Consider the following 14,422-nt stretch of genomic DNA (forward strand, 5'->3'; position numbering starts at 1 on the left):
CCATCAGCCCTGCGTGCTGCTGCCAGGCTGGGTGAGGGGGACTCACCGTAAACCACAGGCTATATACTTTTATATCTGTTTTCCCTCCAAAGAGGGAAGGTTATGACAAAATTATGCTTTACTGTCCCAGGTTTCTGGTGTGATGTAGACATCTTTTACGGAACAGGCTCGTTGGAGGTCAGAGCCCCTTGAAAGGAGGCAGGGATAGAGAAATGTGTATGTGTAAAAGTATGTGTTTATGTTTTTACTGCTGACAGAAGCCTTTAACACAATGGAATAACATAGTATCTACTCTTCTGGTCGATCAGTTACCGAGGGAAGAGTGACCTAATTACTCTGTTGTTTATTACAGCAGAGCTCTGATTTATTTCCCCACGCTGATGCATTTTCAACACTCTTCTTCAATAAAGGCAGCATTTTTTTGTATCTAAATACACACACACATGCTCATGCACAATGATCCATTGCGACACACCTAATACACAAAAAAGCATGCAAACCCTCATACATCAGCGCAGTCACTCTTTCACTTCTCCCCGGCTCCTCATGACAGGCCCAGACTCATTTGCATGCTTAATTGTGTTGTAATGTACTTTTAATTTGAAAATGGAGGCAATTAATTATTTTGATATGGAACAAAATGCCGCAAATGTAAACATTCTAATAGTTCTCTGTGAGCTGGGTATCATTTTTCAAAAGAGGGATTGAATCTTATCTCATTTCTTAATACCATACAAGTTTTTGCAAGATATCGTTTTAGCACTCATGCATTCTCCTTGATTTTCACTTTGTCTTTGCAGAGAGGGCAGAGTTTCTTTGATCTACTCCGCCGCTGTTATTTTCTATCTAAATCTCCCACAGGATAATTACTGTAGTTTCACCTATGCTATCAGAAGAGATTAAATGAAATTAAGCCTGTTTGGACATCCTGCTTCTTCTCCGTACGTCATCCCTCCGGTGCAACTCCAGACTTTCTATTTCTGGGTCAGGGAGGCTTCAAGTGGAGATGTGAATCGCGGATAAAAAAAGAAAGAAGATTTTTCCTCCGTCAACCATGTGATCAATAGGTGTCAGTGTTCAAAGGATAGCAAGCATCGCTGCAGGAGAGAAGAGGGGAGGGGGAGATCCATTTGTGCAGGCCCTGGAAAAAACTGACACTCTCGCTCCCTCACGATAATAAACTCACCACGGAGAGGAGAGGATGGATGCGTGTTATTTTTTCACCCTTTTTCACCCATTTCCATCACCTTTCCCCGCCTCATTCCCTTTTTCTGCTCTCACACACACAGATTTTCTGTCCTCTTATATCTCTAAACCCCCCACCCAACCACAACCCCTCACCCCTATCTCTTTCCCCCTTTTTGATTCTCCCGAGGGAGCTCGCTGACATCACAGCCGGCCTAGCAACAGCCTATAAATTATGAGTGACAAGTCTTTGGACCAATAAAAGCACCACCATATTTCATGCACAGTAAATCTGATTGCAGATTGCTCTGGCGTGTGGCGGCTGACATGTTTATTTTCGTCATGGCGGAGGGAGCTGAGGGTGTTATGGGTGAGGGGGGGGGGGGCGCTCCCCAACATCACAGTTCCTAAAGCTCCCGTTCCAGATGGAGGTCAAACAGATGGGAACTCTGGGATGCGGGCGACCCCTTGCACACATCCAACAGCCCCCAAAATCCCCAAATACACACACCCATTTACATTCACACACATCAATGCCAACTCACCAACATCTATGGCATTATTTTCCTTCATCTTTTACAAAGCCATGCTTCTCTGACTGCAACCATGTGTCCTCAATCCCAACACGCTCCCTGTGGCATTTTTAAAGAGGTTATACTTAATATCTTCATTACATTTTCTTATCTAAAGTGTAATTATGTTACTTTTGAAGGAAGACATTAGACCTTCTTCCTCATACTTCTTTTTTAAGCATTAAACGCTGTTGCTCATTCTAACACACTATGGCCTTTTCTGTAGGTAAATGCTAGATGTGTTGCTCACCAGTGAGCCAGTTTGCGCACGTGTGCAGTGTTTTCAAAGAATGATATGGCTCTCTTTTGGTTGCAGATCAATTCTCTGTCATTCTTCACTGAAGAATGTACCAGTGGGGGGGATTTTTAAATAACTGTCATAGTGTTCAAAACTGCTGTGATATCATATTCAACACGTCATACTGAAAGCTTTCAACCAAACAGAGGAATGTCTGCACTCCACAAATAGTATGGTGCAGTGTACGAGCATTTTCTTATATATGGGTTGAGCATTATCGCTTGAGACCACATTCTAATGATGCATTTTACACAAACATGAAAATTAAGACATGAACACATATTCTACTTCCACTTCCAAAACCCATATACAGCATTACAAAACATGTTGCAAGTCCTTAAATCCTCCAAGTCAAAGGGAAGACAATGGAAGGTCCCAAAGGTCACATACAAATGAATTAAAGTGGCCCTTTTATACTTTCTTGGGTTCTCCCTTTCCTGTAGTGTTTATATATTGGTTGTTGTGCATGTAAAGGTACACGCCAGAGGGAGTTTCTCTCTCACACACTCCCCCCCTGCCTGAAACTTCTCCATTGGACTCCGTTACAGCTGTACATAGTGACATCACAAAGTAACAATTGCGCTTCTATTGGTTAGCGCTCCAACACATTGATAGGCTAAGTGGCGGGACACATCTAAGAGGTTGACCAATCACAACAGAGCCGGCCAGCAACCCAATCAGAGCAGACTGGGCTCTGGTTTCAGACAGAGGGTGAAAAGAGGTGCTGCAGCACAGGCAGTGAGAACAATAAAGAGCTTTTTGAACATTAATGCATGGAGACATGTCACAGGAGAGACACTACATACAAATATTAACCTTTAAATGAACATAAAATATCCTCTTTAAAGAATGTGCCGGTTTAATTGGAGAAGATTTCATTTGTTTGTAATGTCTGTTTGCATGCCTTTCAATACGCAGTGCATCGAGCCATTTTACCTGCAACAAACTCATAACCCTACAATCCAGAGAAATATCACTTAGTTCCCACTATAGCCAATAAGCATTAAGTGTTATCTTCAATTTTCCTAAACATGGATCCTCTCATTACAGATATCACATATGTAATGTATTGTAACAACCTCATTGATTTTAAGTGACCCTGTGCTCATTGCACTAGTCCAGTCCATCCTTCCTTGCCCATGCAATAAACCATTCTTCATAATTAGGGTGGCCGCTGCAGTATGATCTGGGCATTACGAGTCCTCAGCCGCAGCCCCTAAATGGACAGATTTCAACAAACGCCCGCTGGTGTGATCGGCATCATTATATTTTAATTAATCCATTCTTCTCTCAGCAACACAGTAATTACAATCTATTTTATTACACGGCATGCTGCGAATCGAGGGGATGGAGGAGAGAAGCAGGAAGGGAATAAAAGGCTGAAACAGGGAACAGAAAGAGGGGTGTTGACAGTGAGTTAGAGCCAGGATGGGGAGAGGAAATGTTAAGGTGAGTGAGACAGAGAGCAGAGGAAAAACATCACAAACGCTATGACTGATTACCGATATGTCATCGCCCGGCTGACATTGTAAAAGCATTGTAAAAGCGTTTATACGATGTCTGGAGGAGCATGGGGCTCACTCGCACTCTCCCTCCCTCCACAGATTCATGCTTCATACAGTCACAGAGAGAAGCTCCATTTCCTCCAGCCTCTGTGTGTATAAATCAGAGCAGGTGCAGACACTCAGACACGCTGTGGGTGTGATAATAACATTAGAGGATTACAATGACACTCCTCCCCGGACAAGATCACCTGTCTCAACTGTCATAAAACAGATGCTTTTTGTGGTTGAAGCGCCTTATACGAGGAGAGTGTTCACATTAAAGTTGTGCACGTGGCAAATATAGCAGTAAACAAGTGGAAAATGAAACTGCCAGTGTGATCATCGAGGATTGTTTACTGGAATAAACTTAGTACAAGTAACACCTCTGTTTGATACATAAAACTGTAGCAGCTATTATTTTAGACAAGCAGCTAAGGTAACACATGGAAAAAACATCTATAAAACACCCGAAATGTTCTATATTATCACAATCTACAATCTGAAGTTTTTTTTTTTACAGTGGTCTGTTTATGTAGGGTTCAGAGGCTTATAAATATTCAATCTTATAAAAGAAGTGAAGAGATAATTATGCCTTTTGTGTTTTCCCCTTTCCTATAGTGTGTTTTATAGGTTTTAGTGCGTGTACATGGAAGGTTTCTCATTCCTCTAATTGTCGCGTCGCAATGAAAGCAGTTAATCAAATAATATCCAGGGGATGCATGCAGAGCTGTCATTGGCTGAGATAAGTCCGGCCGTGCATCACGACTCTTTGAAACATCTCTGTTGCCTTAAATACATCCGCGGAGGAACCATCAGTGTATCCTCGGTTATAGCTCCTCCAGAGAGCCTCCACGATGCTCGGTCCTTGATGTGTATTTAGAGAAATGAGATGTCCTTCAACATGGCGCGCTGAAATACATTTCCGGGTCACTACCGGAGGACCGAGGAGTCGAAGACGGGAAATTAGAGAATTGAGAAACCTTCATGCTCTGCAAAGGCTAACATACCAAAGACCAATCACAACAGAGGATGAAAAAAGGTGCTGCAGCAAAGGCAGTATGAGGAAAATAAAAGCCTTTTTGAAAGCATGTAAACCTATCACAGCAGAGGCACAGAAAAACAATCTGAACTCTGAAAATGTACCCCTTTAAAGAAATCTCACTATAAAATATTTGACTCTAGTATGCAGCCTATTTAAAGGTTTTTATATCAATATTAGTGTTCCATATAACATGTATGTTCCTCAATGTCTTTAAAGATGAGTTAAGAGCAGGAGTAGTATTAAGAGATAGACAAGAAGATTGTTTAACTTAGCAAAAGAGACTTGCAAAAGGGGTGAGCAACTAGCCTGGCAAATTACCATGTGCCACGATTTCTTGTCGTGGAGCAGTGACTTCTTTAAGTCTTTTGTGGTTGCCAGGAAACCATACAGGTGTTACTGCTACTGGCCAATAAATAGTTTGAATGGATTGAACATATGAGATATTCCGAGTTTTAAAGGAGCTGGTTGTTGAATCATTGTGTTTTTGGAGAGTCAGGCCAGCTTTTTTCAAAAACGTATGCTAAGCTAAACTGTTACTGTCTGTAACCTTATATTTACTCTTCAGATATAAGACTTATATCATCAAAATCTCAAGTAACTCAAGTTAGCAAATTCCAAAATATCTAACTATTATTTGCACAACCATGATTGTCTAATGTCTCTTAGATAGTCATAGCAATGACAAATCATGGGTTTCAGCTTAGCATGGTAGATCACTTTCCTTTTAAAGAACAAAAAGTGATCTGTCTATTGATTAGTTCAGTTTACATGTCAGTCTCACTTATGCTGCGTTCACATTGGATGCAATGGGATTTTTGGGGGCGGCGCGATTACATGTAAAGTCAATGCAGAGATGCGGGCGGACGCAAATTCGCTCTGACGGCGCGCATGAAGCGGTTGATGCGAATACCGCGGCGCGATTGAGGCGATTGGAGGGAGTTGCGACAACCCGCTTAAAAAATGTCGCGATCTCGCGGTAGCCAATCAGCGGTGAGGATCTCAGCCTGCCGTCACTGACGTTGAACCAGAAAACCAAAACATCAGCCGTTAGCTGTTAGCACTCAGAGCTCACAGCTCCTCATATCTGTTCAGAAACTAGACAAAAGTTAAACAAGTACAAACCACAGACTGTCTGTGTCATGGCGAATACAGTCGCTGCTTTATTTATGTCTGTATGCCGTTGTTGTGAGTGTGGACGGTCGGAGCATTTACAACGTTAGTTTAGCCTGGTCGATCTGATCTCCATTCAGAAAACACGCATTTTAAAAGGTTTTTCGCATGCCGTCTGTCTGCAGACTTGTCAAAGCTTTAATTCATGGTTTTTACTAACCGGTATCAGTATGTTGTTACTTCGGCATCATTTTGAAACGTGTATTACAATTTAATCACGGTCAAATATGTTCATTTTGTTGTAGTTGTAGCCCTCAAGCCAGCGCGTCTTGTTTGAATGATGCGAGTAAAAACAGCTGACAGCCGCTGTGAAACTCGAGTGTTTAGAGCGATGAGATAAGAGCGATCAGAGCGAAGCGAATATTCGGATCACGTCCGGTCTGTTAGACGCAGCATTAGAAGGTGGAAAGAATTTTGGCTGAATGCTAGGAAAATAACCCCAAAAATCATACACAAAATGTGTGTTAAAAAATATGTGATGTAGCACAGTACCTATGGTGAACATGGTATCCTGCCGCGTTGATGTTCCAGCCAGGCTCTTTGGGGTCGGGGATCTGTGCTGTGTTGGCGATCAGATGCTGAACATCCCTCCACGTCAGCTCAGGACTGGGGCAGGAGACATGAAACACAGAAATCATCAAACACACCTTTCCTTTGGCCCTTGTTCTACACCGCGTGAAACCACGGAGGAAACACTTCAACACTGCGTGATGCTCTGAAAAGAAAGCAGCAAGGAGCCCAACCTTGGTTCTAGTCTTGTACAGAAACAGGATGGAGGAGTTTATTATGGGGCTTACAGCACATTCTATCAGTTATCCTCATACTGTATTACCTCTAAGGTTTATTGATACATAAACTGCAGCGATGAGACAATGCCATGCCTTTTTACAGAAAGTCCTCTAGACATAAAAGCACCTGTTTGAGTCAAGCTCACGGTTTTAATAATGCTGTCACTGAAAAACAGTGAATCCAACAAAGAATATTTGAGATGTAACAAAAGAGCCCAGAGAGTCGAATGCAGAATAAAGTATTCTTTTTAATCCCAGGCAGGGGAATTCTAATAGAGCGGACTCAAGTGTCATGTCAAGCAATATACTAATGGAATCCAATTAAGACCTTTAAACTGCGCCGAGAGCTGGAGGATATTAGCTCAGTTTTCTATAACAAAAGACCAAAGGGCCGTCAACGAGGGCTTTTGCGGGATATAAAAAGCATAAAGGAAATTGGGTTTTTCTGCTTTATCCACTCATTATTGTTCCTTTAAAAAAAAAAAAAATGAGTTGAATGGAGTATGAGAAAACCGCTTTGCCACCTGTTCTGAATAGCCTTCTCTCATTCGGAGATGAAATACCTCCACTGTTTGCGTAACATCTGTAGACGGACAGTACGGTACAGAATAAAGGTAATTAAAGACTCTATCGTTAATGACATAACTGCAATACATCACGAGCGTCTGACCACGTTCGTTAAGGTATACCTTTAAGGGTTTGCACAAATATCTATGTAAAGAAAATCTCCACAAACTACTAAATCACAAGTAGCCACTTCATTATTGTGCTGATGGGTGTCTCAGGAAATATCAGGCACAGATATACACAGATGTATTCCATTCACGTATTGGAAAAAAACCGAAGCAGAACAAAAGCGAGGAGAGAAGCTTTCATTAGTGGCATAAAACAAAACCCCGGCAAGCAGCGAGAGCAGGCAGCTAAAACAACATGATAGGAATAATACCAGTAACACTAATAATAGACGGATAGAGTGAAACAAAACACAACGCACAAACAATTACTTTAAGCTTTGATTTCAAAGGGATTGTAGTGTGTGTGTGTGTGTGTGTGTGTGTGTGTGTGTGTGTGTGTGTGTGTGTGTGTGTGTGTGTGTGTGTGTGTGTGTGTGTGTGTGTGTGTGTGTGTGTGTGTGTGTGTGTGTGTGTTGGGGGGGAATAGGCTTTGTACTCATGAACTGTTGCCGCTCACTGCATGCGCTGTGTGTATGAGTGTGTATTATATATTAGCGGCAGCAGCGTGATTCTGTTATGTGCAACCCCCCCACCTCCATCATCAGCACCACCACCATCACCCCTCTGGTGGAATCAGAGAAACCCCCGCGGCCTTGACTGGTTTGCATAAAGCAAACAAAATTAAATTTTCTTTGCTAAATCAAAGCATGTATGGTATTCCAAGCAGCTCTCTCTGGGACAAATTACTTCAAACGGCGTCCTTTGTATCATAACAGAATAAAAAAAAAAAGAATCAGCCCAATCAGCGGCTCTCCAAAACCCTCGACTCGGGAATTAATTATTGAACCGAGGGCGTTTCTCTCTCCTAGCAGTCCGCGACACAGATCTATTTATTTTGGAAAGGTCGTTTTGCTCTTAAAAACACAGCGCTGCCTGAGAACCCAGTTTACCGCTATCTCTCTTTCTGCCTCTGTGTTTGCACTCCTCTTTGCTGCGCAGACCCTGAAGGGACATGCGAATGGGTTTAGGCCACGAAATTAATCTAAAGAAAAAAACAATGACCAGCATCCATCGTGGTGCTGGCTAAACTGAAGTATTGCTTATGCTGTAATGGACTTTAGATGAACTGAGCTGTTCACTGGTGAGGAGGTGGCACTTTATTCCTCTGCACTAACGCTTTGTAACAATAGTGGACCATGTGTTTTCTCCTCCTCTTGGTTGTGTTTGGCTGCAGGAAAACACAAAACTACTATTTATGGATTATGATATGCAGCTCATGTAGAACAAATAAAAGCTAAGCAAAGGATCCTTTCAGACAATTCCCAGGGTTAATTTGTGTTTCTTCTAACTGTTATCCCCCTAATTAGTTGCTACATGCAGTGATTCACTTAAATATAAACCTTTCATACTTTTTAGAATATAAAAGGCTTTATTGTACACTGGTGACCTGCTAGCTAGCAAGGAACATGATTCTGCTAAAAAATGAATCCAGCTGATGATCAAACAAACTTTTCAATATCTCACAAAAATACCAATTTGAGAGAAATGTATGGCCAAATTGATAGTCAAGTTTCTTTTAGCCAATTTTGATCAATTTTAGGGACAAAATGTGCATGCATTAAAAAAACAGAGCACTATTTATTTCCTAAAGTGTACCAAATATGTACCAAAACCTTTTACCAAAACATTTATCGACCATGCATGCACTGTTCAGTTTCAAAGCTGTTGAACTGTCCGTGCTGTCTCATGGTTATCAAACACTTGAATAGAGAGCCCTTCTTAATATTATTGTTAATGAACATGCTTTTCCTATTTTCAAAACGTGTACAATGAAAATAGCCTTTTCCCTCAAAGTACAATATTTGGGTTTCATCTCATCTCATCACCCACTGACCACATTGATTTAATAAAAAATAACATTCATGTTATTTCAACATCAGTTACATTTTACAATGTGTAGTCATTTTAGCCTTCACATCTCAGGTAGTCTTTCCTTTTATTTGACTCAAGCTAACACCATGACGTCATAATGATGTTACCACATTGATAACAAATAAATAATTCTCAATGCCTTTTAACCAAAAAAAAAAAAAATTAACGATAACCAGATGGATAATCTAAAAGGATAATCTAGAGTGAGAGATAATCTTCTCTTCGCTTACGAGAGAAGTCACCCTAACATTTTCTTCCTGATGAGATGGGCATCACAGAACCTTAGACCTTATCTAATTTAAAGAATACGCTAGGAATGTGAGCACTTTTTATGTGTGTCATTCCAATACTTAGATTACATAGTTATACATCTGGTATTTGATAAGTTTGAAAGTTAGAGCCATAACCTTTTTGATGCTAGCAACCAGCAACATGTTGCCATTTGTACAGTAGTTACTTTAGCCTGCAAACCTGAGTAAGTCTTTCCTTTGATTTGGCTCAAGCTAACACCATGACGTCATCATGAATGTCAAAACTATTCTCTACTCCAGTGTAAAAGTCTGTTGGTTATAGTATACTGTAATTGCTCATTTACTTACTTAGTTTACGATTTGGAACACAGCCACTGACATTCAACCCATGCAAGAAATACCACTACAACGTTAAACCTCTGAAGGATTGACACCAATACAGAAGAAAAACGACATCCCTGTTCCAAAGACAATAAAATGAAAGCATGTTGTCCAGCACACCCATGACCCCGGCTGGGCTGGGGCTGGCAGCAGATTGGGGCAGGGTGCACTGATATACGAGCCTCCTCCAGACCCTCGCCAAGGCTCACAAAGCAGCACAGCAGCCGTCACAGTGAGCACACAACTGTTTACAAATCTCCAGTTAATAGGATCAGGCCTCATTGACTGGGCCGCTCCGATGTGTCTGATGTAATCTATTAGCTGTATGATAGTCAGTGTCTCAGTCCAATCGATAACCCTGGGCCTATTGCTCCACTGTGGACTGTTACTCCTCTTTAGTGCTGCTTAGAATGCAGGCTTAGTGACTATAAAGTGTGTGTGTGTGTGTGTGTGTGTGTGTGTGTGTGTGTGTGTGTGTGTGTGTGTGTGTGTGTGTGTGTGTGTTCAAATATTTGCAAACATCTAGTTGTCTGTGTTTCACTTCATGCACTTCGGTGAATTTCTACGTTTTAATATTGGAGTGTTTGTATTTGTATACAGTGGCTCATAAGAAACACGTGTGGGCAAAATACTACTTCATTATGTACTGGGAATCATAAAAAATACACACTGTAGCTGATGCTTAGGCAGATGCTAATCCTGCAACACTTTAATGCATGAATGCATGTGGGGATTGCGTGTCGGTGTGTGTGTGTTGTATAATTATGTTGACATTTGTAATAACTGCGCACCTATACACCGGTGTATTACTGTACAATGCTGCGTATGTGTGTATTAACAGGGCTTTACATTAGATGGCAAGTGCATGTTTGTGCGTGTGTGTGTGTGTGTGTGCAGTGTGTGTGCAGTGTGTGTCGGAGTGTGTCTGTAGCTGGTGTAACTGGGTTTCCAATTAAGTTGAACCACAGGCCGGATCAATGCTAGTCCTCTGTGTGCAGGAATGAGCAGCCCTGGGCCCTCGGAGCATGCCCACGAATAATTTATCACTCGCACTCGGCCCAGGCAGAGAGGAGGAGGAGGAGGAGGAGACAGGGAGCGCAAGGACAAAGTGTCCAGCCCAGGGGAGAGAAACGCAAAAGATGGGCAATGGAGGGGACAGAAAGATGAAGGGGTGGAAAAGAGGGAGAGATCAGGACTCGGAGGAAAACACTGTCAGCTCCCGATCATTTAGAAGCATCACACTCCGCATTTCTTTTCTGGTAAACAACCATCGAAAATGAAATTCTGCAGGGAGCACAGACCACATAATCCTTTGATTCGATATACTGTGTGTTTGCAAATGCTGTACGATGAACATATGTAACACAGGATCAGTCGGCTTTCCAGTAATTGCCTTTTGCAAATCAGATATCATCCAGTCAATGTTGTCCATTTCTAGTTTCATGTGAGGTTCTTTTGATTTGATTTGTTTATGTCAGTATTCATCAATGCTATTACAGATATTTGAATTGTTGAATATATATTTTTTTTCTTAGTGTACAAATCAGTTTAAGTGGAGCATTATAACTGTATTGAAGGAACCAATATTATGTGTAGGGAACCCTCCAAAACCTTGTTCGTCAATGCCCTTTAAAATGACACGGAAGCTTTTTTTGAGCTGATGCTACCATTTCCAGGGGGACATTATTAGCAAATGCCTTCCTCAACCATAGAAAAACCACTGCTAAAAAGAAATGCTTCTTATTTTGTGACAATGCTTTGGTTAAGGTTTGGTGTAACTTTGCTGTATAGGGTGTTCTTGGCTTAGAATTTCGGATGGTTTAGGGTTGAGTTACCACTTTATTAAAGTTAAAGGAGCGTTGATGTCCTGGTTACAATAATTCTTTCTTAGTAATAATAACCTGACTTCGTCCTTTATTATTTTTATGAACTCTTTGAGACTTTTACGAACTCTTTGGGACTCTTGAATGACAGAATATGTTGCTTTCTTTTTCCTAGGAAGGACAGTTGCATTGGATTGGTATCAGCACCAACATTTATCTCATTAAGAGCAAAGGGTATTGGCCAAACCTCCCCAATCCACATTCCTGTTCCTGTGCTTAATTGCTCTTGAAATGTTATGTGAAATCCTGCACTTATTGCCAGAATATTGTTTGAAACTGTTTAATAAAGCTTGATACGTGGCACGGAATTTGGGAATTATGTTACATCATCGAACGTTTAGCAAGATAACTTATAACCAACATTGGAGGGAAAATTGGAAGTGTTGTGTTGTTTATCTATTCAGTTTAAAGGTCACCTATCATGCTATTTTTAGGCAATAGCATAGGTTTCAGATATATAAAAATATATTTAAAAAATGTCAAAATACCAAACAGATCACCCATTCTAGCCATGCCTCATATACCTCTATTTCACATCCTGTTTAAAAAGTGCAGAATTTGGGTATAAAGCTTTAAAAAAAGAAATGTGAGGGGGCTGAGCTCATGCGGGACCCGGCAGCTACTGTCTAAACTAAATACTGCCGTGATGAAACTCCATATCATGGATTATCAAGGATTATTTCTGAAACAGTATGGAGCTCAAAGGCTTTCTCTCTTGCCGGTTATACCACAAGGTGAGTTCCTTTCTATTTCCTGCTTCTTCACACACATGCTCTCCATTGCAGGTTAGCTCTGAGTGTTAGCCATGCTTGCTAACGTAAACACCGACCATATTAAAAGCAAATCTGGATCAGCTCCGTTGTACCCCCGTTTTTGGAGATTTGGGTACTGAGGAAAAGAGAGAGGGTTTTATTTTCTGACGCTGCGTGAGTTCCCTGACACACCGGGGAAACATCTTTATGTATAAAAGACATAAAAAACTGCATTTTGCATGATAGGTCTCCTTTAAGGGAAAATAAACGTAGGCCCGTTTCCATCCAATTTTTGCAAAAAGAGCACTGTTACCGGTGGAAAAACGTGGATTCAAACTGAATCAGGTCATCCTTGAATATAAGTGCATTTGTGGCATTAAAAGGTCCAATTTAAACATGAGGAGTATCATCAAATATGAGCCCTCATCAGCTCAATCATGTATCATGGCCATATTTAAAGAGATTGATGGGTTTACATCACCCTAATGCTTGCCTTACTGAGGCTCAGCATGTCCAATTTTCCTGTTCATCTCTTTTTATTTGAACAGGAAGTGAAGTAGACATCACTAACAGTGGAGCTTGTTAGTCAGCAGTGGGTGATGTGTTTGTACCAGGCAAGCAGCAGTTTAAACCCCAGGATGCACATCTTCTGCTTGGACACTTAGCGTTAACATCTTCTGCAGAGCCACATTGCGGTTTTAGTTGAAAGGCAGAGAAACTAACACACATGTGGATGTTCATTTACAGAGAAGCACAGAAACAACCACATATGTGAACATATATCAACACACGAGATGACATGTCAAACACTGTGTCATTACTGTGCAAAAACACATGTAAATGCATGCATGAAAACATCCAAACACTAATTTAAACGCACAGAATTCTAACCGCTGCACAGCTACACACACACATACAGAGTGTCCAATGTTCTCTGTCCTTAGTTCATCTCTATTAATCTCACAGTAGCGAGGCATGGACTGGTAAGACGCCGCACATCGCTCTGTAATCTTCTCTTAATGTGCTGCACTCTAAGCCTAAGTGAACCCATTTGGAGCGACTGTGAGCAGACTGAGATTCCTCCCATGTTATCTGAACAAGTGTTACTAATGGCTTTATCAATTAGGCCAAGTCCAATAACTGCATGCCTGCAATCTCCTTTAAATACACTCCACCGGCGTAGCCCTGATTCCTGCGGTTAATGAGTAAGTGTGTACACAAGCAACCGTTTGGGTGTGTATGTGTGTTTGTGTGTGTATGTGATGCTTTGGATCTGTATCGGTGTGTGTGTGTGTGTGTGTGTGTGTGTGTGTGTGTGTGTGTGTGTGTGTGTGTGTGTGTGTGTGTGTGTGTGTGTGTGTGTTTAATTATGTTCTGTTACTGGGTCACTGATTAAAACACATACATGATTGGGTTCTTATGATAGATCAATAATACACATGATGAATGTTTATATCTGTTCTTTTATGACAAATGGTGTACTTATACTGTTTGTATGTGATTTTATATAAATCACTGTGCATATACAATGCAACAGCTGTGCATTTGGATTCCCTTTAGTTTTTTACAGTTTTGTGTATTTTATTTTCAGTGCATACATGGATCAGCAGTTCAGTTATCAGGTTCATTGGAATGGTGCAGTGATGATGTATTTTTGTAGGCAGACCCAGAAGTTGATATTGCAAGGGCTCGTCAAAAGGCAATGAGATTTTCCCTTCAGATTTCAGTATATTGCTTTGTGGGTAACACACGTTTATGATACTTAAAACATTTCATTCAGCCGGATAATCTCCATATTAACATCACATGCAATTAGCAAAAATATAAAGCTAACGTTTTGCTATGAACTAAACTACTACACCGTTAGGAGTGGTCATAAGCACCTAAAGGTGGCTAATGTTTAGCATGATGACGTTTAGTATGCCCATTTAGTCACTTGTTAGCAATAGC

At 41.0% G+C, this 14,422-nt stretch overlaps 1 protein-coding gene across 4 annotated transcripts in view; it reads right to left on the reverse strand.

Moving 5' to 3' along the window:
* LOC307013871 (proprotein convertase subtilisin/kexin type 4-like) overlaps positions 1-14,422 on the reverse strand; it is a 246,017-nt gene that overhangs the window by 61,343 nt on the left and 170,252 nt on the right. For 3 of the 4 annotated variants that reach the window (XM_079641472.1, XM_079641470.1, XM_079641471.1), the window contains one exon: positions 6,304-6,417. The exons of the other annotated variant lie outside the window; for it this stretch is intronic. In XM_079641472.1, coding sequence (XP_079497598.1) covers positions 6,304-6,417 — 114 coding nt within the window. The remainder of the gene's footprint in view (positions 1-6,303; positions 6,418-14,422) is intronic. 4 annotated transcript variants of the gene reach the window in all.

The sequence above is a fragment of the Notothenia rossii genome (genome assembly GCF_949606895.1).
Source record: "Notothenia rossii genome assembly, chromosome: 7".
Lineage (NCBI taxonomy): Eukaryota > Metazoa > Chordata > Actinopteri > Perciformes > Nototheniidae > Notothenia > Notothenia rossii.